Here is a 13,215-nt window from a genome sequence, read left to right as displayed (position 1 = left end):
TATCTCAGGCTGGTAAGGAAGTTCTAATAAAAGCTGTTTTGCAAGCCTTGCCCACATATACAATGAGTGTTTTCAAGTTACCTATGAAGCTTTGTAATGAGATAAACAACATGTTATCAAAATTTTGGTGGGGCAAGTACCAGAAGGAAGGGGGAATTCAATAGAGGAAGTGGGAAACGATGGCAGGGCAAAAAGGGAAGGGTGGCATGGGGTTTAGGGACCTGAATAGCTTCAATCTAGCTTTATTAGCTAAACAAGGTTGGAGATTCATTCAGTCCCCTAACTCTCTGGTCTCAGCTATCTATAGAGAGAAGTACTACAAACATTCCAGCTTCATGGATGGAAAATTGGGCTCTAAACCTTCTCTGATATGGAGAAGTATTTGGAATGCTTGTGATTTGATCAAGGAGGGAATGAGATGGAGGGTTGGTGATGGCAAGAAGATTCGAATATGGGGGTCATAAGTGGCTGAATACACCTACTTCCTATGCAGTTCAGTCACCAGTAGCAGTGCTAAGAGCAGATACAACAGTTGATGAATTAATGGGGGAAAACAAGGGGGAGTGGAATGTAGAAAGGATTCAAGCTATCTTTCAGGAAGAAGAGGCAAAACAGATTCTAAGCATCCCACTAAGCAAAGGTCGAACTGAAGATAAGGTTGTTTGGGGTCCATCTAAAAAAGGGTTTTTTTCTATGAGAAGTGCCTATTACCTGCAGAGGGAGAAAATAAGAAGGAGCAAAGGGGAGTCTTCTATGGATAAACAGGTTGATCATGGTTGGAAGAAGATATGGGAGCTCGAAGTGCCAAATATGGTGAAGGTATTCTTGTGGAAGGCAGCTAATGACTTACTAGCCACAAAGAAAAATCTGTACCAAAAAAAGATTGTGAAAGATCCCAGTTGTCCTATATGCCTTAGTGAAGAGGAGTCTGTGATGCATGTACTATGGGAATGCAAAGCAGCAAATGATGTATGGGCAAACAGATTGAGTGTACTGCAGAAATGGCAAAGGACTGAAGGGAACTTTATGGTTTTATGGGAAAAATTGATGGAAGGGCTGGATAGAGAAGAGCTAGAAGTTGTAGCTATACAGATGAGGAAGGTGTGGCTGAGAAGAAATATTTTCGTCTTTGAAAACAGACTCTCATGCCCAAACAGATTGCTCTTATCAGCTGCAGAGGCACTGGAGGATTTTAAGCAGGCTAACAAATGGAAAAATGCAGGGATTCAACCAAGGATTAGGCCAGTTCATAATGCAACCTGGATTAGGCCTACAGATGACTTTGTAAAGGTGAATTGGGATGCCTCCTTTGATATCAAGAGGGGGATGATGGGAATGGGGGTGATAATGAGAGATGTTAATGGAGAGGCTTTGCTTGCAGCATGTGACAGAAAGTTCAATGTTCAATCAGCAGAAGTGGCAGAATGCTATGCTCTTTGGAAGGCTCTGAAGGTATGTAGTGATTTGAATGTGCAGAAGGTGATTTTTGAAGGAGATGCTAAAGGAGTTATATCAGTAGTGCAGAGTGAAGAAGACAATTGGTCTGTCATAGGTCCCTTAGTTGATGACATTAGGGATGTGCTAAGTAATAGGAAAGGGTGGAGTTTACAGTTTGCTTATAGAGAAAGGAACAAAGTTGCACATAATTTGGCAAAATTTGCTGTAAGTTTAGAAGAGGAAAAAATTTGGATAGAGGAGGTACCAGACTGCATTATTCATAGTCTGGATATGGAAAGGAGATGTAAGTTTTTGAATTCATAAATGAAATTGAGGTTCTTTGATTAAAAAAAAAATATTTAAATTATAATTAGAATTAAAATAAATGGAAATGTCAAAATTAATATTTTAATAAAATAATGATAGATTTGGAGAACTTGTTATTTGGTGTTGTTGAAAAATAGTTAGCTAAATTTGTAAAAGTGAATTTTCTAATTAAATTTTAGTCAAACTTTATTGAGTCCACTACTAATGTTCATAGTGGAAAAAAATAATGTTGTTGCTTTTAACTTTTGAAACTGTCGGTCATATATTTCTTAGTTGGATGGTTGATGATTTCTCTTATCAATTAATGCCTTGACATTCATTTTAAACTATAACTCCTAAATATATATTTTTTCAATGCAGACGATGAACCTTCAAGTATACCTAGAGGGGCAGTGGTTGGAATTATCATTGCCGGAGTTTTTGTTATAATATTATTTATTGTGGCTATACTCTGGTGGAAAGGCTGTCTAGGAGAAAGATCAAGTGCTACTGAACATGGTAGTTTCAAGGCAATTAATATTTTTATTATCAAGCAGTTTCCCTTCTCTATAATCAATATGTAGAAGTTTCATTAAAATATTTTTCATGTGTACCATAAGGTATGTTAAGTATTCTTCAAATTTCCTATAGATACTTGCCTATCTAACTTGGCACCTTCCTCAGATTTAAGAAGCCTAGACCTGAAAACCGGAACATTCACCTTAAGGCAAATCAAAACAGCCACAAACAACTTTGATGCGGCAAATAAAATTGGGGAAGGTGGTTTTGGTTCTGTTTATAAGGTATAGTAGAGAAAATAATTTCCTTTGATTGATGCGAGTTGAACTCTTCTTAATTGTAGCTCTTTCTTTTTGAAGTATCATTGTTTAAGCATCAAAAGAAGTACTATGTTTTCCTTATGTGCGTAGGGCCTTTTGTCTGATGGCACCATGATTGCAGTCAAACAGCTTTCTTCCAAATCAAAGCAAGGAAATCGTGAGTTTTTGAATGAGATCGGCATGATTTCTGCTTTGCAACATCCACATCTTGTAAAGCTCTATGGATGCTGTGTTGAAGGAAATCAATTGTTATTGGTATACGAGTACATGGAAAATAATAGCCTCGCTCGTGCTTTGTTTGGTAAAGTTTTATCTTCATGCACATAATTCCTTTGTTTACTTGTATGCGTATTTACATGCAATCAATGATAACATGCATGTATCATGTATGCATAATGGTAATCCTAATTAAATGCTTTCTATTAACTTGACTGATTGAAGGGCTAGAAGAATATCAATTACAATTGGATTGGCCAACAAGACATAGAATTTGTGTTGGTATAGCAAGAGGTTTGGCCTATCTCCATGAAGAATCAAGATTGAAGATTGTCCATAGAGACATCAAGGCTACTAATGTCTTGCTTGATAAAAATCTCAACCCTAAGATATCCGACTTTGGTTTGGCCAAGCTTGATGAAGAGGATAATACCCACATTAGCACCCGAATTGCAGGAACTTAGTGAGTTATATTTTATAATGCACCTAAGACCTTTGTTTTAAAGAAAAATAATAATAATTAGAAATGATTGCCTTTGATTATATAGCAATGTTAGAAATTCCCGATGCTGAAAATGCTACATGTTGATCTGTAATTTTTTCAGTGGTTATATGGCACCTGAGTATGCGATGCGAGGTTATTTAACTGACAAAGCAGATGTTTATAGTTTTGGAATTGTTGTCTTGGAAATTGTCAGTGGGAAGAGCATCACAAGTCACCAGCCTGTGGAGGAATCTCTACATCTTCTTGATTGGGTAATTTGAATCACTTTTTGTCTTGAATTTCTCGCTTTTACACTCTTGTTTATTTTTATTTTCTTGTGTTTGCTAATATTAAAAATGTGGACTAGCTAGGGAAATATTTCACAACAAATATAAAACAGAAATATCCAATTGCCACACTTGCAGAGCATGAACGAAGAATAAACTCCAACTTCTATTATCAGTTTCCCGAGAACTATTTTCTAAGAGTACTCTACAAAAGAGCCATTTTTCCTCTGAAATTGGTTGCTTATTCTATAATTTTTTTATGCAGGCACTTGTTTTAAAAGAGAAAGGAAATCTGTTGGATTTGGTTGATCCAAGATTAGGCTCAAATTACAGGAAGGAAGAGGTTATGCGTGTGATTAATGTGGCTCTCCTATGCGCTAATGTTTCTGCAGCAGTTAGGCCTACCATGTCCTCAGTGGTGAGCATGCTTGAGGGCGGCGTGGTTATTCCTGAGTTGGGTCCAACTTTAAGTACCATAGATGATGAAAGGAAAGTGAAGGCACTGTGGGATCATTTTCAAGATAAGAAAGAATCGAGTATGAGAAATAGCCAGACCCAAAGTGTATTAACAGATGACACATTGATCACCGGTTCTTCTACATTTTCTGTTAATCAATATCCAATCAATATGGACTCTAGTTAATAGGAGAAAAGGATTTAGATAAATGAGCAATACTGCTCTTCATTCTTAGTTCGTCGTCTTTATAAATTGCAGTACTACTAATTATTGCGACATATTTTAAGTACAGATTGTTGCATAGATCAAGCACTTAAACGAAAAATCCCTTAGAATATGAAAGATAATCTGGTGTACTTGAATGAAAAGTCACATTATTATTTAATAAGTTTTTTGGGACTATGCCGTTGTGGAAGAAAAGAAACGTTTTTTGTGGCATAATAAATCTGAGTTAATTGCTCGCATGGGCATCTGAAAAACCTTGTACCGGATAAGATAAAACAATATTAATTATGAATTTGTAAAATACATCAATTCTCCCTAAACTATCATTTAATTTCTGAATCACTCCTCAAACTATAAAAAATATATATAATTAATCTACCGCATGAAATAAATGGAAAAGAGATTATTGAAGAGAAAGTGAGTTTCTTTTGTCTTCGAGTAGATTACCAATTAAATACACACATGATCATCATGTTACACATATATTTTACATATTATATATATATATATATATATATATATTTCTGCATCATTATTTCTACACCTTTGAAGTCCTAAATTAACTATTCTAGATCTCTCTCTAATATATAGATGATCTCTCTCAACGTAAGCACACCACTTACGCCATGGAACATTGGATTAAAAGCTTTTATTTTTTTGCTTTTGCATTGTCATGTTACTCGTTTCCAGCATTCTCTCTCTAATATACAGATGATCTCTCTCAACGAAAGCACACCACTTACGCCATGGAACATTGGATTAAAAGCTTTTATTTTTTTGCTTTTGCATTGTCATGTTACTCGTTTCCAGCATTCGCCAATGCAATTCCAAAATGGAGCAATTGAGTATGTTAATAGGTCATGATGACGATCTTCATTTACAAACGGGTAGCTGTGATTTCTTTGGAGGAAGATGGGTTTATGATGATTCTTATCCTTTGTACAACTCAACATCTTGCCCATTCATTATGAAAGAATTTGACTGCTATAAAAATGGGCGATCGACTTGATACTGCTTATCTCAAATTCCGATGGAAGCCTCGTCGTTGTAAATTGCCAAGGTCAATCGGTAGTACCCACGTATATATGCAATCGTTAATAATATGTGTACATAATTCCATCACAAACCTGCATCTTATGTTCATATATGGTCTAGTAGTGTCCTAATTGCGGGTTATGTAACGTCCGTCTTAATTTAAATATTTAATTTTTTGAATGTCCTCGTGTACACGGTTCTGCTTGGCTCTTGAGATTTTTCAGATGAGAATTTTGAGTTTTAAAATTAAATATTAAAATATTATATTTTATTATTATTATTATTTTAGAATTCGAAAAAGTAGGAAAAAATTTAAATTGCTTATTATATTTTGTATGGAAATTTAAAAAAATTGTAATGATGAGATGAGAATTTTGTGTTTAAGATAAAAATTTTTTGTGACCAAACAATACCGTAGATTCAACAGTCAGGATTTCTTGAGAGAACAATTCTATAGCCAACCGTGATGTGTTCCCGCCGCGGCCTCTTGGCTGACATGGCATTTTATTTAAAAAGAAAACATAACCGGGAAACCAGATTTTAGTCCGTGAAATGAAAAACTTTAAACCAGAGAGAGAGAAATCTCATTTTAATGATTGCACGCTCAAGTTCAAATCTTCTTTGCTCATCTTTCTTGCTACCAAGTTGGCCATTCTACACTAACCAAAGGTGCCAAAAGTTGGGTTTATTTCCATTTCTCATTGCAATCTTGTTCTGCATGATTGCACCTGCTTAACCTAAATTTGTTTCAGTGAACTTTTTTTTTATCTTTGCCCCACTGCTTATGATTTATTGAACTAGAAATAAAGCCTGAAAACTTCAGTAATTTGAGATCGAATTGAGACTTTTCAAGTTCCAAGTGTCTTCTTTCAAAATCCCTCCAAAGATAATACTGAATCTGATGTAGAAAGCCTCAAGGAGAAAAATTCGACCCAAAAATTAACAAAGCACATGGTTGTGTTGGAGTCCTCTGTATTTCCTCAGTATGCAAAGTGCCCAAAATCTCACCTATTATTCATCACATTTTGCAGTACACATTTTTTTGAATGGGATACATATTTTCTTGTAATTAAATACCTAAATATCTTCGTCGTATTAATGATATAAAAAAATTATTCCCAAAAGAGAGCTTCCTTCATAGAATTAAATTGAGGGAATTGAAAGGACGTGGCATATGGTAGATTCTAATAAACCTTGGAGCTATTCTACACCTTATATTTACTTGGGCACTGTTTCAGTTGTTCTTCTCAGCTCTGTGGCTTGTTTCTTGACCTCTTTTTGCATTGGATTCTGCTTACACTGTGTCCTTGATTCCGTAGAACCGATGCCTGGTTGCTTTCTTTCATAAGAAAGATTCTTACTGGCCCAAATTCTGAATAACCAACCGTAAGAAAAATCTGGTGCGACGAAGAAGATGCAGACTCTCTCTCTCTCTCTCTCTCTCTTCAGATTTTGCAACTGGGCTTTACTCTGATTTTTACTCAACTCACAGCTCATAGAGAATGTTAGACGCCTTTCTCTTTAAATTTTGCAAACTGGGTTTTACTCTATGGCTTTTACTCAGCTCACAGAGAAAAATGTGGACTCTCTCTCTTCTGCGTTCTTAACTTTTACTCTCTCTGATTTTTACTCAGCTCAAAATGAAATGCTACACGCCTCGTGAAGAAGAGGATCCCAACGAAGAAGATGCAGACTCTCTTTGGGCTTCAAACTCTTTGTGGATTTTACTCTCTCTCAAACCAGATTTCAAATTTCATTTTTCTCTCTCTGTGATTTAGTTTTTATCATTTCACGTGGTTGAAATCTACTCTCCGCTTATGTTTTTTATTTTTTTACATGAAATGCCACATTAGCCAAGAGGCCGTAGCGGGGACGCATTGCGGTTGGCTATAGAATTATTCTTCTTGAGAAGGTTTAAGGAGAAGAAAATATTGTTCGTTGGGGACTCTCTAAGCCTCAATCAATGGAAGTCTCTCACATGCATGTTGCATGTTTCGGTGCCCCAAACAAACTATACTCTTAAGAGAAATGGTGCTCTCTCCACATTTTCTTTGCAGGTGAGTAGCTAGGTACTTTTAATGTCGCATGATCGAAGTTGCGTCGCACTTTAACCTTAATTTGATGGGTTTTCTTCAACACGGTCGGTTGCATCGATCTACTTGTTATAAAGGGGAATTAATGCTCTACGATTGGGACTTTTTCAGTGTGAGTGACCATGTTAAACGTATTGGCCGGAAGGCCGTCACCTTGGTTAATTTTGTAAAATCACCACAAATAATTAAATCTACATGTATTAGTTTAATTTTTTGAGACTTACAATGATGATTTTGCAAATTTAAATAATTAAATCAACTGATCTGTCTATTGGATATGATATATGATTGATCATCATCTATGCATATTACATAGGAATTTTAATTCTTGGATGATGGTTGCAGGAATATCGCATTTCTGTGGCCCTATCTCGTAATGGATTTCTAGTTTATCTGGTAAAATAAAAGATGAGTGCAGTCCCGAAGCTGGACTCCATTAACAATGGTAATGCATGGAGAGGATATGACATGCTTATTTTCAACACCTGGCACTGGTGGCTCCATATCAGAAGAATACAACCGTACATATGTAATTAATGGAGAGAAATGAAAGTTATGATTATAAGTATATAAGTATATAAGAAATTAAATTATAAGTATATAAGTATCGTGTAATTATTTAAAAAAATAAATAAATTTGAGATTTATATAAAAAAATTTAATTTTTTTAATAATAAATTACACTATTTTAATTTTTAAAATGATTGCATAATATTTATGTACTTTATAATTATATATAATATTATTTTTTTAAAAATATTATTATTGTTTGAAAGTTGCAGGTGGGATTACATTCAACAAGGAGAGAGAATATATAAAGATGAGGATTTCACTGCAAGCCTTCCAGCTGACGAGTGCCGTTACGCCGTATATGATTTTGACTTTGTCACGAAAGATCATTGCCAAAAGAGCAGGATTTTCTTATGGTCCTATTTCTGTTAGCTAAAGATGTAACTTGTTTGCCGGGGGGAGGGGGTGTTTAGACGACACGACACCTTTAGTTCATTTCAAGTTTTAAATTGATCATTGTCAATTAATTAACTTTGGAATGCTAAAGTTTGCATGAAACATTTTGAGTAATCTAATCTAATCTAATCTAGTTTCTTCTAAGCAAATGATGGTGCATATTTAGAAGTGGAATGATGGAGAAATAATATCCTGTAGCATGAAAAAGTAATATGCTAGAATGCAGTTAATAAAAGGATGACTAGACTTCTTGATATCACTGACCCAAAGTTCCTAATCAATAGGTAACTTATTTTAGTAGTCACAATTAACTTCTAAAGGACATTCATGTGAGTTGCTAGTTTTAAAATTGAACCCAGCAATAAGAATTTACTCTACTGCTTTGTATTATAAATTGCAGATAGGCTAATAGCCAAAGCTTAATTATGTCTCCAGAAAAAAAAATTTCCCGAACCATACTCCTTTGGTCTTCAAAATCCTATATGTGCAATGTAAACCACTCCTGTATGTAATCCCCTTTCTTTCAGCATTGTGCTTTTACAGCTTCATCTAATAAATTGTTTGGCTGGAGAAAACTGTGAAGTTAAGTTCAGTCATATACTTGACACATATGCTACTTATATATATATATATATATACGTACAAATGCCATCCATTTTTAATACGTTAAGAAGATCTTGAAATAATTCCCATTTAGCCGAATTACATAATTTATCTAAAAGAAGCTGAAACAAAACCCGAGTCAAAACTAGCTGGTGGCAAGTTATGAGATTTCTGAAACTGTTTTACCAAGGTTTGATATTGATGAATATAAACACAAAATACAGTTGATTGGATAGTATTCAATATAAAGGGGAAGCTTAATTCTTTTACTTTCATTTGAGTTGAATGCATCCTACTATGTTTAATTCCTCATGCTATTTTTAGTCATGGCATGTAGATTGTGATTGACTCCAATACAAGTATAACCTATTAGATAGTAATTATGCTTGTTACAGTATAACTTTCGACTCAAATGGGTCATCAACATGCAGTGGGTGATTAAATGAAGAATTGTAGTTCATTGTTTAGTATAAGCATGTCCTGTCACGGGTAGAATTATCTTGCTAGCTAATTTTTAATTGTTGCATAAATGTTTTGTTTATGATCTCTATTATTCCTGTCTGTAGCTTGATTTTAATTCGCTTCTTAAACTATCATGCTTTGTGGAGGGTGAACATTGACCACTTTCATGGAACTAATAGTCTTATTGCACAAACCCTACTCAGAGTTAATAAATTCGACACCCATGAAATTCGATTGATTTGATCAAAGTTAAAAGTCCAAAATTAAATCTCAAGAATTAATCTATTAATGGGGGATTTCTGGAGTTTCAAGGGCATCAACCCTTGACCAGAAAATAAGATCAATGAAACTCTATTGGTATCATTCCCTCATGCTCTCAATAGCAACATTGGAAATCTTACAAAAATTCAACAGAATTTTTTCTCCACACAACCCCCCTAGTCATCTTAGTTTTAAATTGAAAAAGTAAGGGTTATGAGTTATACAAAATTTCATAAAAATAAACTTATAAATTGACATAATTTTATACGATAAGTTAAATATACGTTACGATAAAAATAATTTTATAATTTAATATATAACATCAAATCACGTCAATTTATAAAATCTATTTTTATGAAATCTCTTTACAGCTAAACATTTCTCAAAATTGAATGACTGGGACGATCGTAAGCTAAGGTATCGCCTAACTTGCCACTGAAAACTACGGCGGGAAAGAATGGACCGCAAAGTAACGAGCGATGCTCAAAATTAGAATCTGATCATAATATAATGCCACATCGATTCCACCCATTCAAACAGGCCCATCATGCGGTACTCAAAATTCCAACCGTTGAGAGCATTTCCCCGGGAAAACATCCAACGTGAATTGAAACTCAAATTTCAAGCACTCTCCAGAAATGATCGCTCTCGCCATCTCATTTCACGCAAATCCCTCTCTCCCCTGGCCAATATTCTTGATCCTTATAGCCCAAAGAGTACGAATTCTGCAACTTTCACAAGAAGATCCGAATTTCGTTTCCCAGGAAGAGCCGAAACGACTCGCTTTGTGCACTCAGTAGCTGATTCTGATCAACCCAGCGAGTTTCGACGAGACCCAGATCACCAATCAACTATCTTTGTTCAAAACCTACTCAAGTTTCGAAGGGACAAGCCGGCAGAGGAGATTGAGCGTGCTCTCGATCTATGCGAGCTTACGCTGAGCGAGGATTTGGTGCTGAACGTACTTCAGCGGCATCGTTCGGATTGGAGACCAGCGTATGTATTTTTCGAGTGGGTTTGTAAAAGAGGAGGAGAAGGAAGTGCTTACTCACCTGGGTCGGTTGTCTACAATGAGGTTCTTGACATTCTTGGGAGATTGCGGCGTTTTGAGGAGCATATCAAAGTGCTCGACGAAATGTCGAGCAGAAAGGGCCTGGTCAATGAAGAGACCTATGGGATTTTGATCAATAGATTTGCGGCTGCTCATAAGGTGGAGGACGCAATTGGTATATTCAATAGGAGGAAAGAGTTTGGATTAGACAGTGATTTGGTTTCATTTCAGAGGCTTTTGATGTGGTTATGCCGGTATAAGCATGTGGAGGCTGCGGAAACTTTATTTCACTCAAAGCGATACGAGTTTGGTTGCGATATCAAGACCTGGAATATCATTCTCAACGGCTGGTGCGTGTTGGGGAATGTTTACGAGGCAAAAAGATTTTGGAACGAAATAATTGCATCTAAATGTCGGCCGGATTTGTTCACGCACGGGACTTTTATAAACGCTCTGACAAAGAAGGGGAAATTGGGCACCGCGATCAATTTGTTCCGAGCTATGCGGGAGAATGGTTTGAACCCAGATGTAGTGATCTGCAATTGTATCATTTATGCGCTTTGTTTCAAGAAGAGGATCCCTGAAGCTTTGGAAGTTTTTGAGGAAATGAAGGAGCGGGGCTGTCTACCAAATGCGGCGACTTACAACTCGCTAATCAAGCACCTCTGCAAGATAAGGAGGATGGAAAAGGTATACGAGCTTTTGGAAGAAATGGAACAGAAGAAGGGCAGTTGTTTGCCAACTGATAAAACCTGGAATTACTTGCTCAAGTCCTTGAAGAAACCAGAGGAAGTTCCAGAGCTTTTGGAAAGGATGGAGAGAAATGGGTGTCAGATGACTTGTGACACATACAATTTGATGTTGAAGTTGTATATGGATTGGGATGATGAGGCAAGAGTAAGATATACATGGGAGGAGATGGAGAGAAACGGGATGGGACATGACCGTCGATCTTATACTATTATGATTCATGGCTTCTATGACAAGGGGAGAATACGAGATGCGCTGCGTTTTTTCAGGCAGATGGTATCGAAGGGAATGGTGCCAGAGCCAAGGACCAATATATTTGTCAATGACATGAACGACAAGTTGAAAATGAGAGCAGGAGAAGAAGTGGAAATTTCAGCAGAGGAGGATGGGAGCTCATAGAGAGATAGAGAAGGTAATACTTCCTCCAACTTTGAAAGTTGAACTAAGCTTGTAAATCCCTTACTAGAACGGAACAAAATTATTACAAGAATTTTGGGTATGGTAAAGTTCTCACTCTTTATTTGTCTTGTTAATTCCTCATTATTTTTCTCAGCAACCAAACTAGGAGTTGATTCTGCATTTACCTTTAGAGAAGCATTGCGCGGTAGGTTTTTGTAGAAACTGAGCGACCTGAATGTACTTGTCATCTTAACTGATTCGAAGAAAAAGAAAAAGAAGATGCACTAAAAAGTGAGAGAGAATTGCTCAGCTTTGAGGGGAGGGTCAAACAAGCTAACAATAGGGTTGCCATCTCTGTCTCTCTTGCTTGGTTTTTATCCGTGGGAGGAATCTGGTCAGGGGGTATGCTAAACTTAATATAAACGGGTGCAGCCTTGGCACTCCGGGGGGTAAGTGGAGGAGAAGAAGTGATTTGGGATGAACAAGGAAACCTGGTGGGGGCTTTCTCAGCTTACCATGGAGAAGGGACAAATACAAAGGCGGAATTCCTAGCCCTTAGGGATGGCCATGAGCTTTAGAGGTGATCCAGGTTAACAAACAAGTCTTACCTTCCATATTTAAGAAATAGATGATAAAAACTTAGAGAGATACCAGGATGGGGGAAGGGAAAAATACTTGGAAGGTGGACTTGTTCCCATCAAATAGTCAGGAATTCTTGACAGTTTCTAGCTGGAACAATCTGTTCTTCTTGAATACCTCGATTAAGCGTCAAAGAATTTCCAGCCGCTACAATATAGTATTCATCTCTACTTGGTAATAAATAAAGCATCCGCACTTTTTGGATCTCACGTAAATTTTATAAAATGGGCTTTCTAGCCTTCTAGGTACTCCCAGTGACCAATTCTAGCATGAATTGCTAAGGATCCAACAAGGGGAACATTGGAGTCCTTCAGACGTGTCAATCGAGCAAATGCGTCCATAAAAATATAAGGCAAACAGATATGGATTGGATGTCAAGACTTGGCAGAAGAAAGAAGGGCGCCTTAATAAACACAGAATGGCCCAATCAAGAAGCCTAGGAACCCACTTAAGTCCACTTTCACTGTATCACTCTCCGCCGCAATAAATCATATATATTTGAAATAAACCCCATGCAGAGGTGGATCTCTACATTCCAAGTTTCCAACCACCTAGCAGGATGGCGTGAACCATCCCTAGGGCGGTCGAACCACCTCTTTTGGTGGTGAGAAGACTTTTTTTTTTTTTCCAATTTTCTTTATTTTCTTGTTTCTCAATTTTCTTTATTTTTCAGTTTTCTTGAAATTAATAAAGGACTGGTGTTGA

At 36.5% G+C, this 13,215-nt stretch overlaps 2 protein-coding genes and 1 pseudogene across 2 annotated transcripts in view; all 3 read left to right on the top strand.

The window, feature by feature from the left end:
- The window catches only part of LOC122290495 (probable leucine-rich repeat receptor-like serine/threonine-protein kinase At3g14840), a 28,919-nt gene extending 24,590 nt beyond the window's left edge, over positions 1-4,329 (top strand). The window contains exons 19-24 of the mRNA XM_043098236.1: positions 2,125-2,262; positions 2,428-2,546; positions 2,673-2,883; positions 3,024-3,261; positions 3,404-3,554; positions 3,835-4,329. Of these exons, the coding sequence (XP_042954170.1) occupies positions 2,125-2,262; positions 2,428-2,546; positions 2,673-2,883; positions 3,024-3,261; positions 3,404-3,554; positions 3,835-4,212 (1,235 nt within the window). The 3' untranslated portion in view covers positions 4,213-4,329. The remainder of the gene's footprint in view (positions 1-2,124; positions 2,263-2,427; positions 2,547-2,672; positions 2,884-3,023; positions 3,262-3,403; positions 3,555-3,834) is intronic.
- A 665-nt stretch (positions 4,330-4,994) lies between these two features.
- Positions 4,995-7,916, top strand: LOC122289393 (annotated as a pseudogene).
- Positions 7,917-10,059: 2,143 nt separating this feature from the next.
- LOC122289060 (putative pentatricopeptide repeat-containing protein At3g15200) lies at positions 10,060-13,115 on the top strand. The gene is made up of 2 exons (XM_043095971.1): positions 10,060-11,884; positions 12,748-13,115. The coding sequence occupies exon 1, from the start codon at positions 10,219-10,221 to the stop codon at positions 11,869-11,871; it is 1,653 nt and encodes a 550-aa protein (XP_042951905.1). The 5' UTR covers positions 10,060-10,218; the 3' UTR covers positions 11,872-11,884; positions 12,748-13,115.
- The last annotated feature ends 100 nt before the right edge of the window (positions 13,116-13,215 follow it).

This window comes from Carya illinoinensis, chromosome 12 (assembly GCF_018687715.1).
Source record: "Carya illinoinensis cultivar Pawnee chromosome 12, C.illinoinensisPawnee_v1, whole genome shotgun sequence".
NCBI classification, from domain to species: domain Eukaryota; kingdom Viridiplantae; phylum Streptophyta; class Magnoliopsida; order Fagales; family Juglandaceae; genus Carya; species Carya illinoinensis.
The sequence above is the reverse complement of the archived record's forward strand: the minus strand, read 5'-3'. Positions and strand labels throughout refer to the sequence as shown.

Coding starts and splice junctions, on each gene's coding strand:
- LOC122289060 (XM_043095971.1), top strand. CDS start 10,219: ATGCGGTACTCAAAATTCCAACCGTTGAGAGCATTTCCCCGGGAAAAC.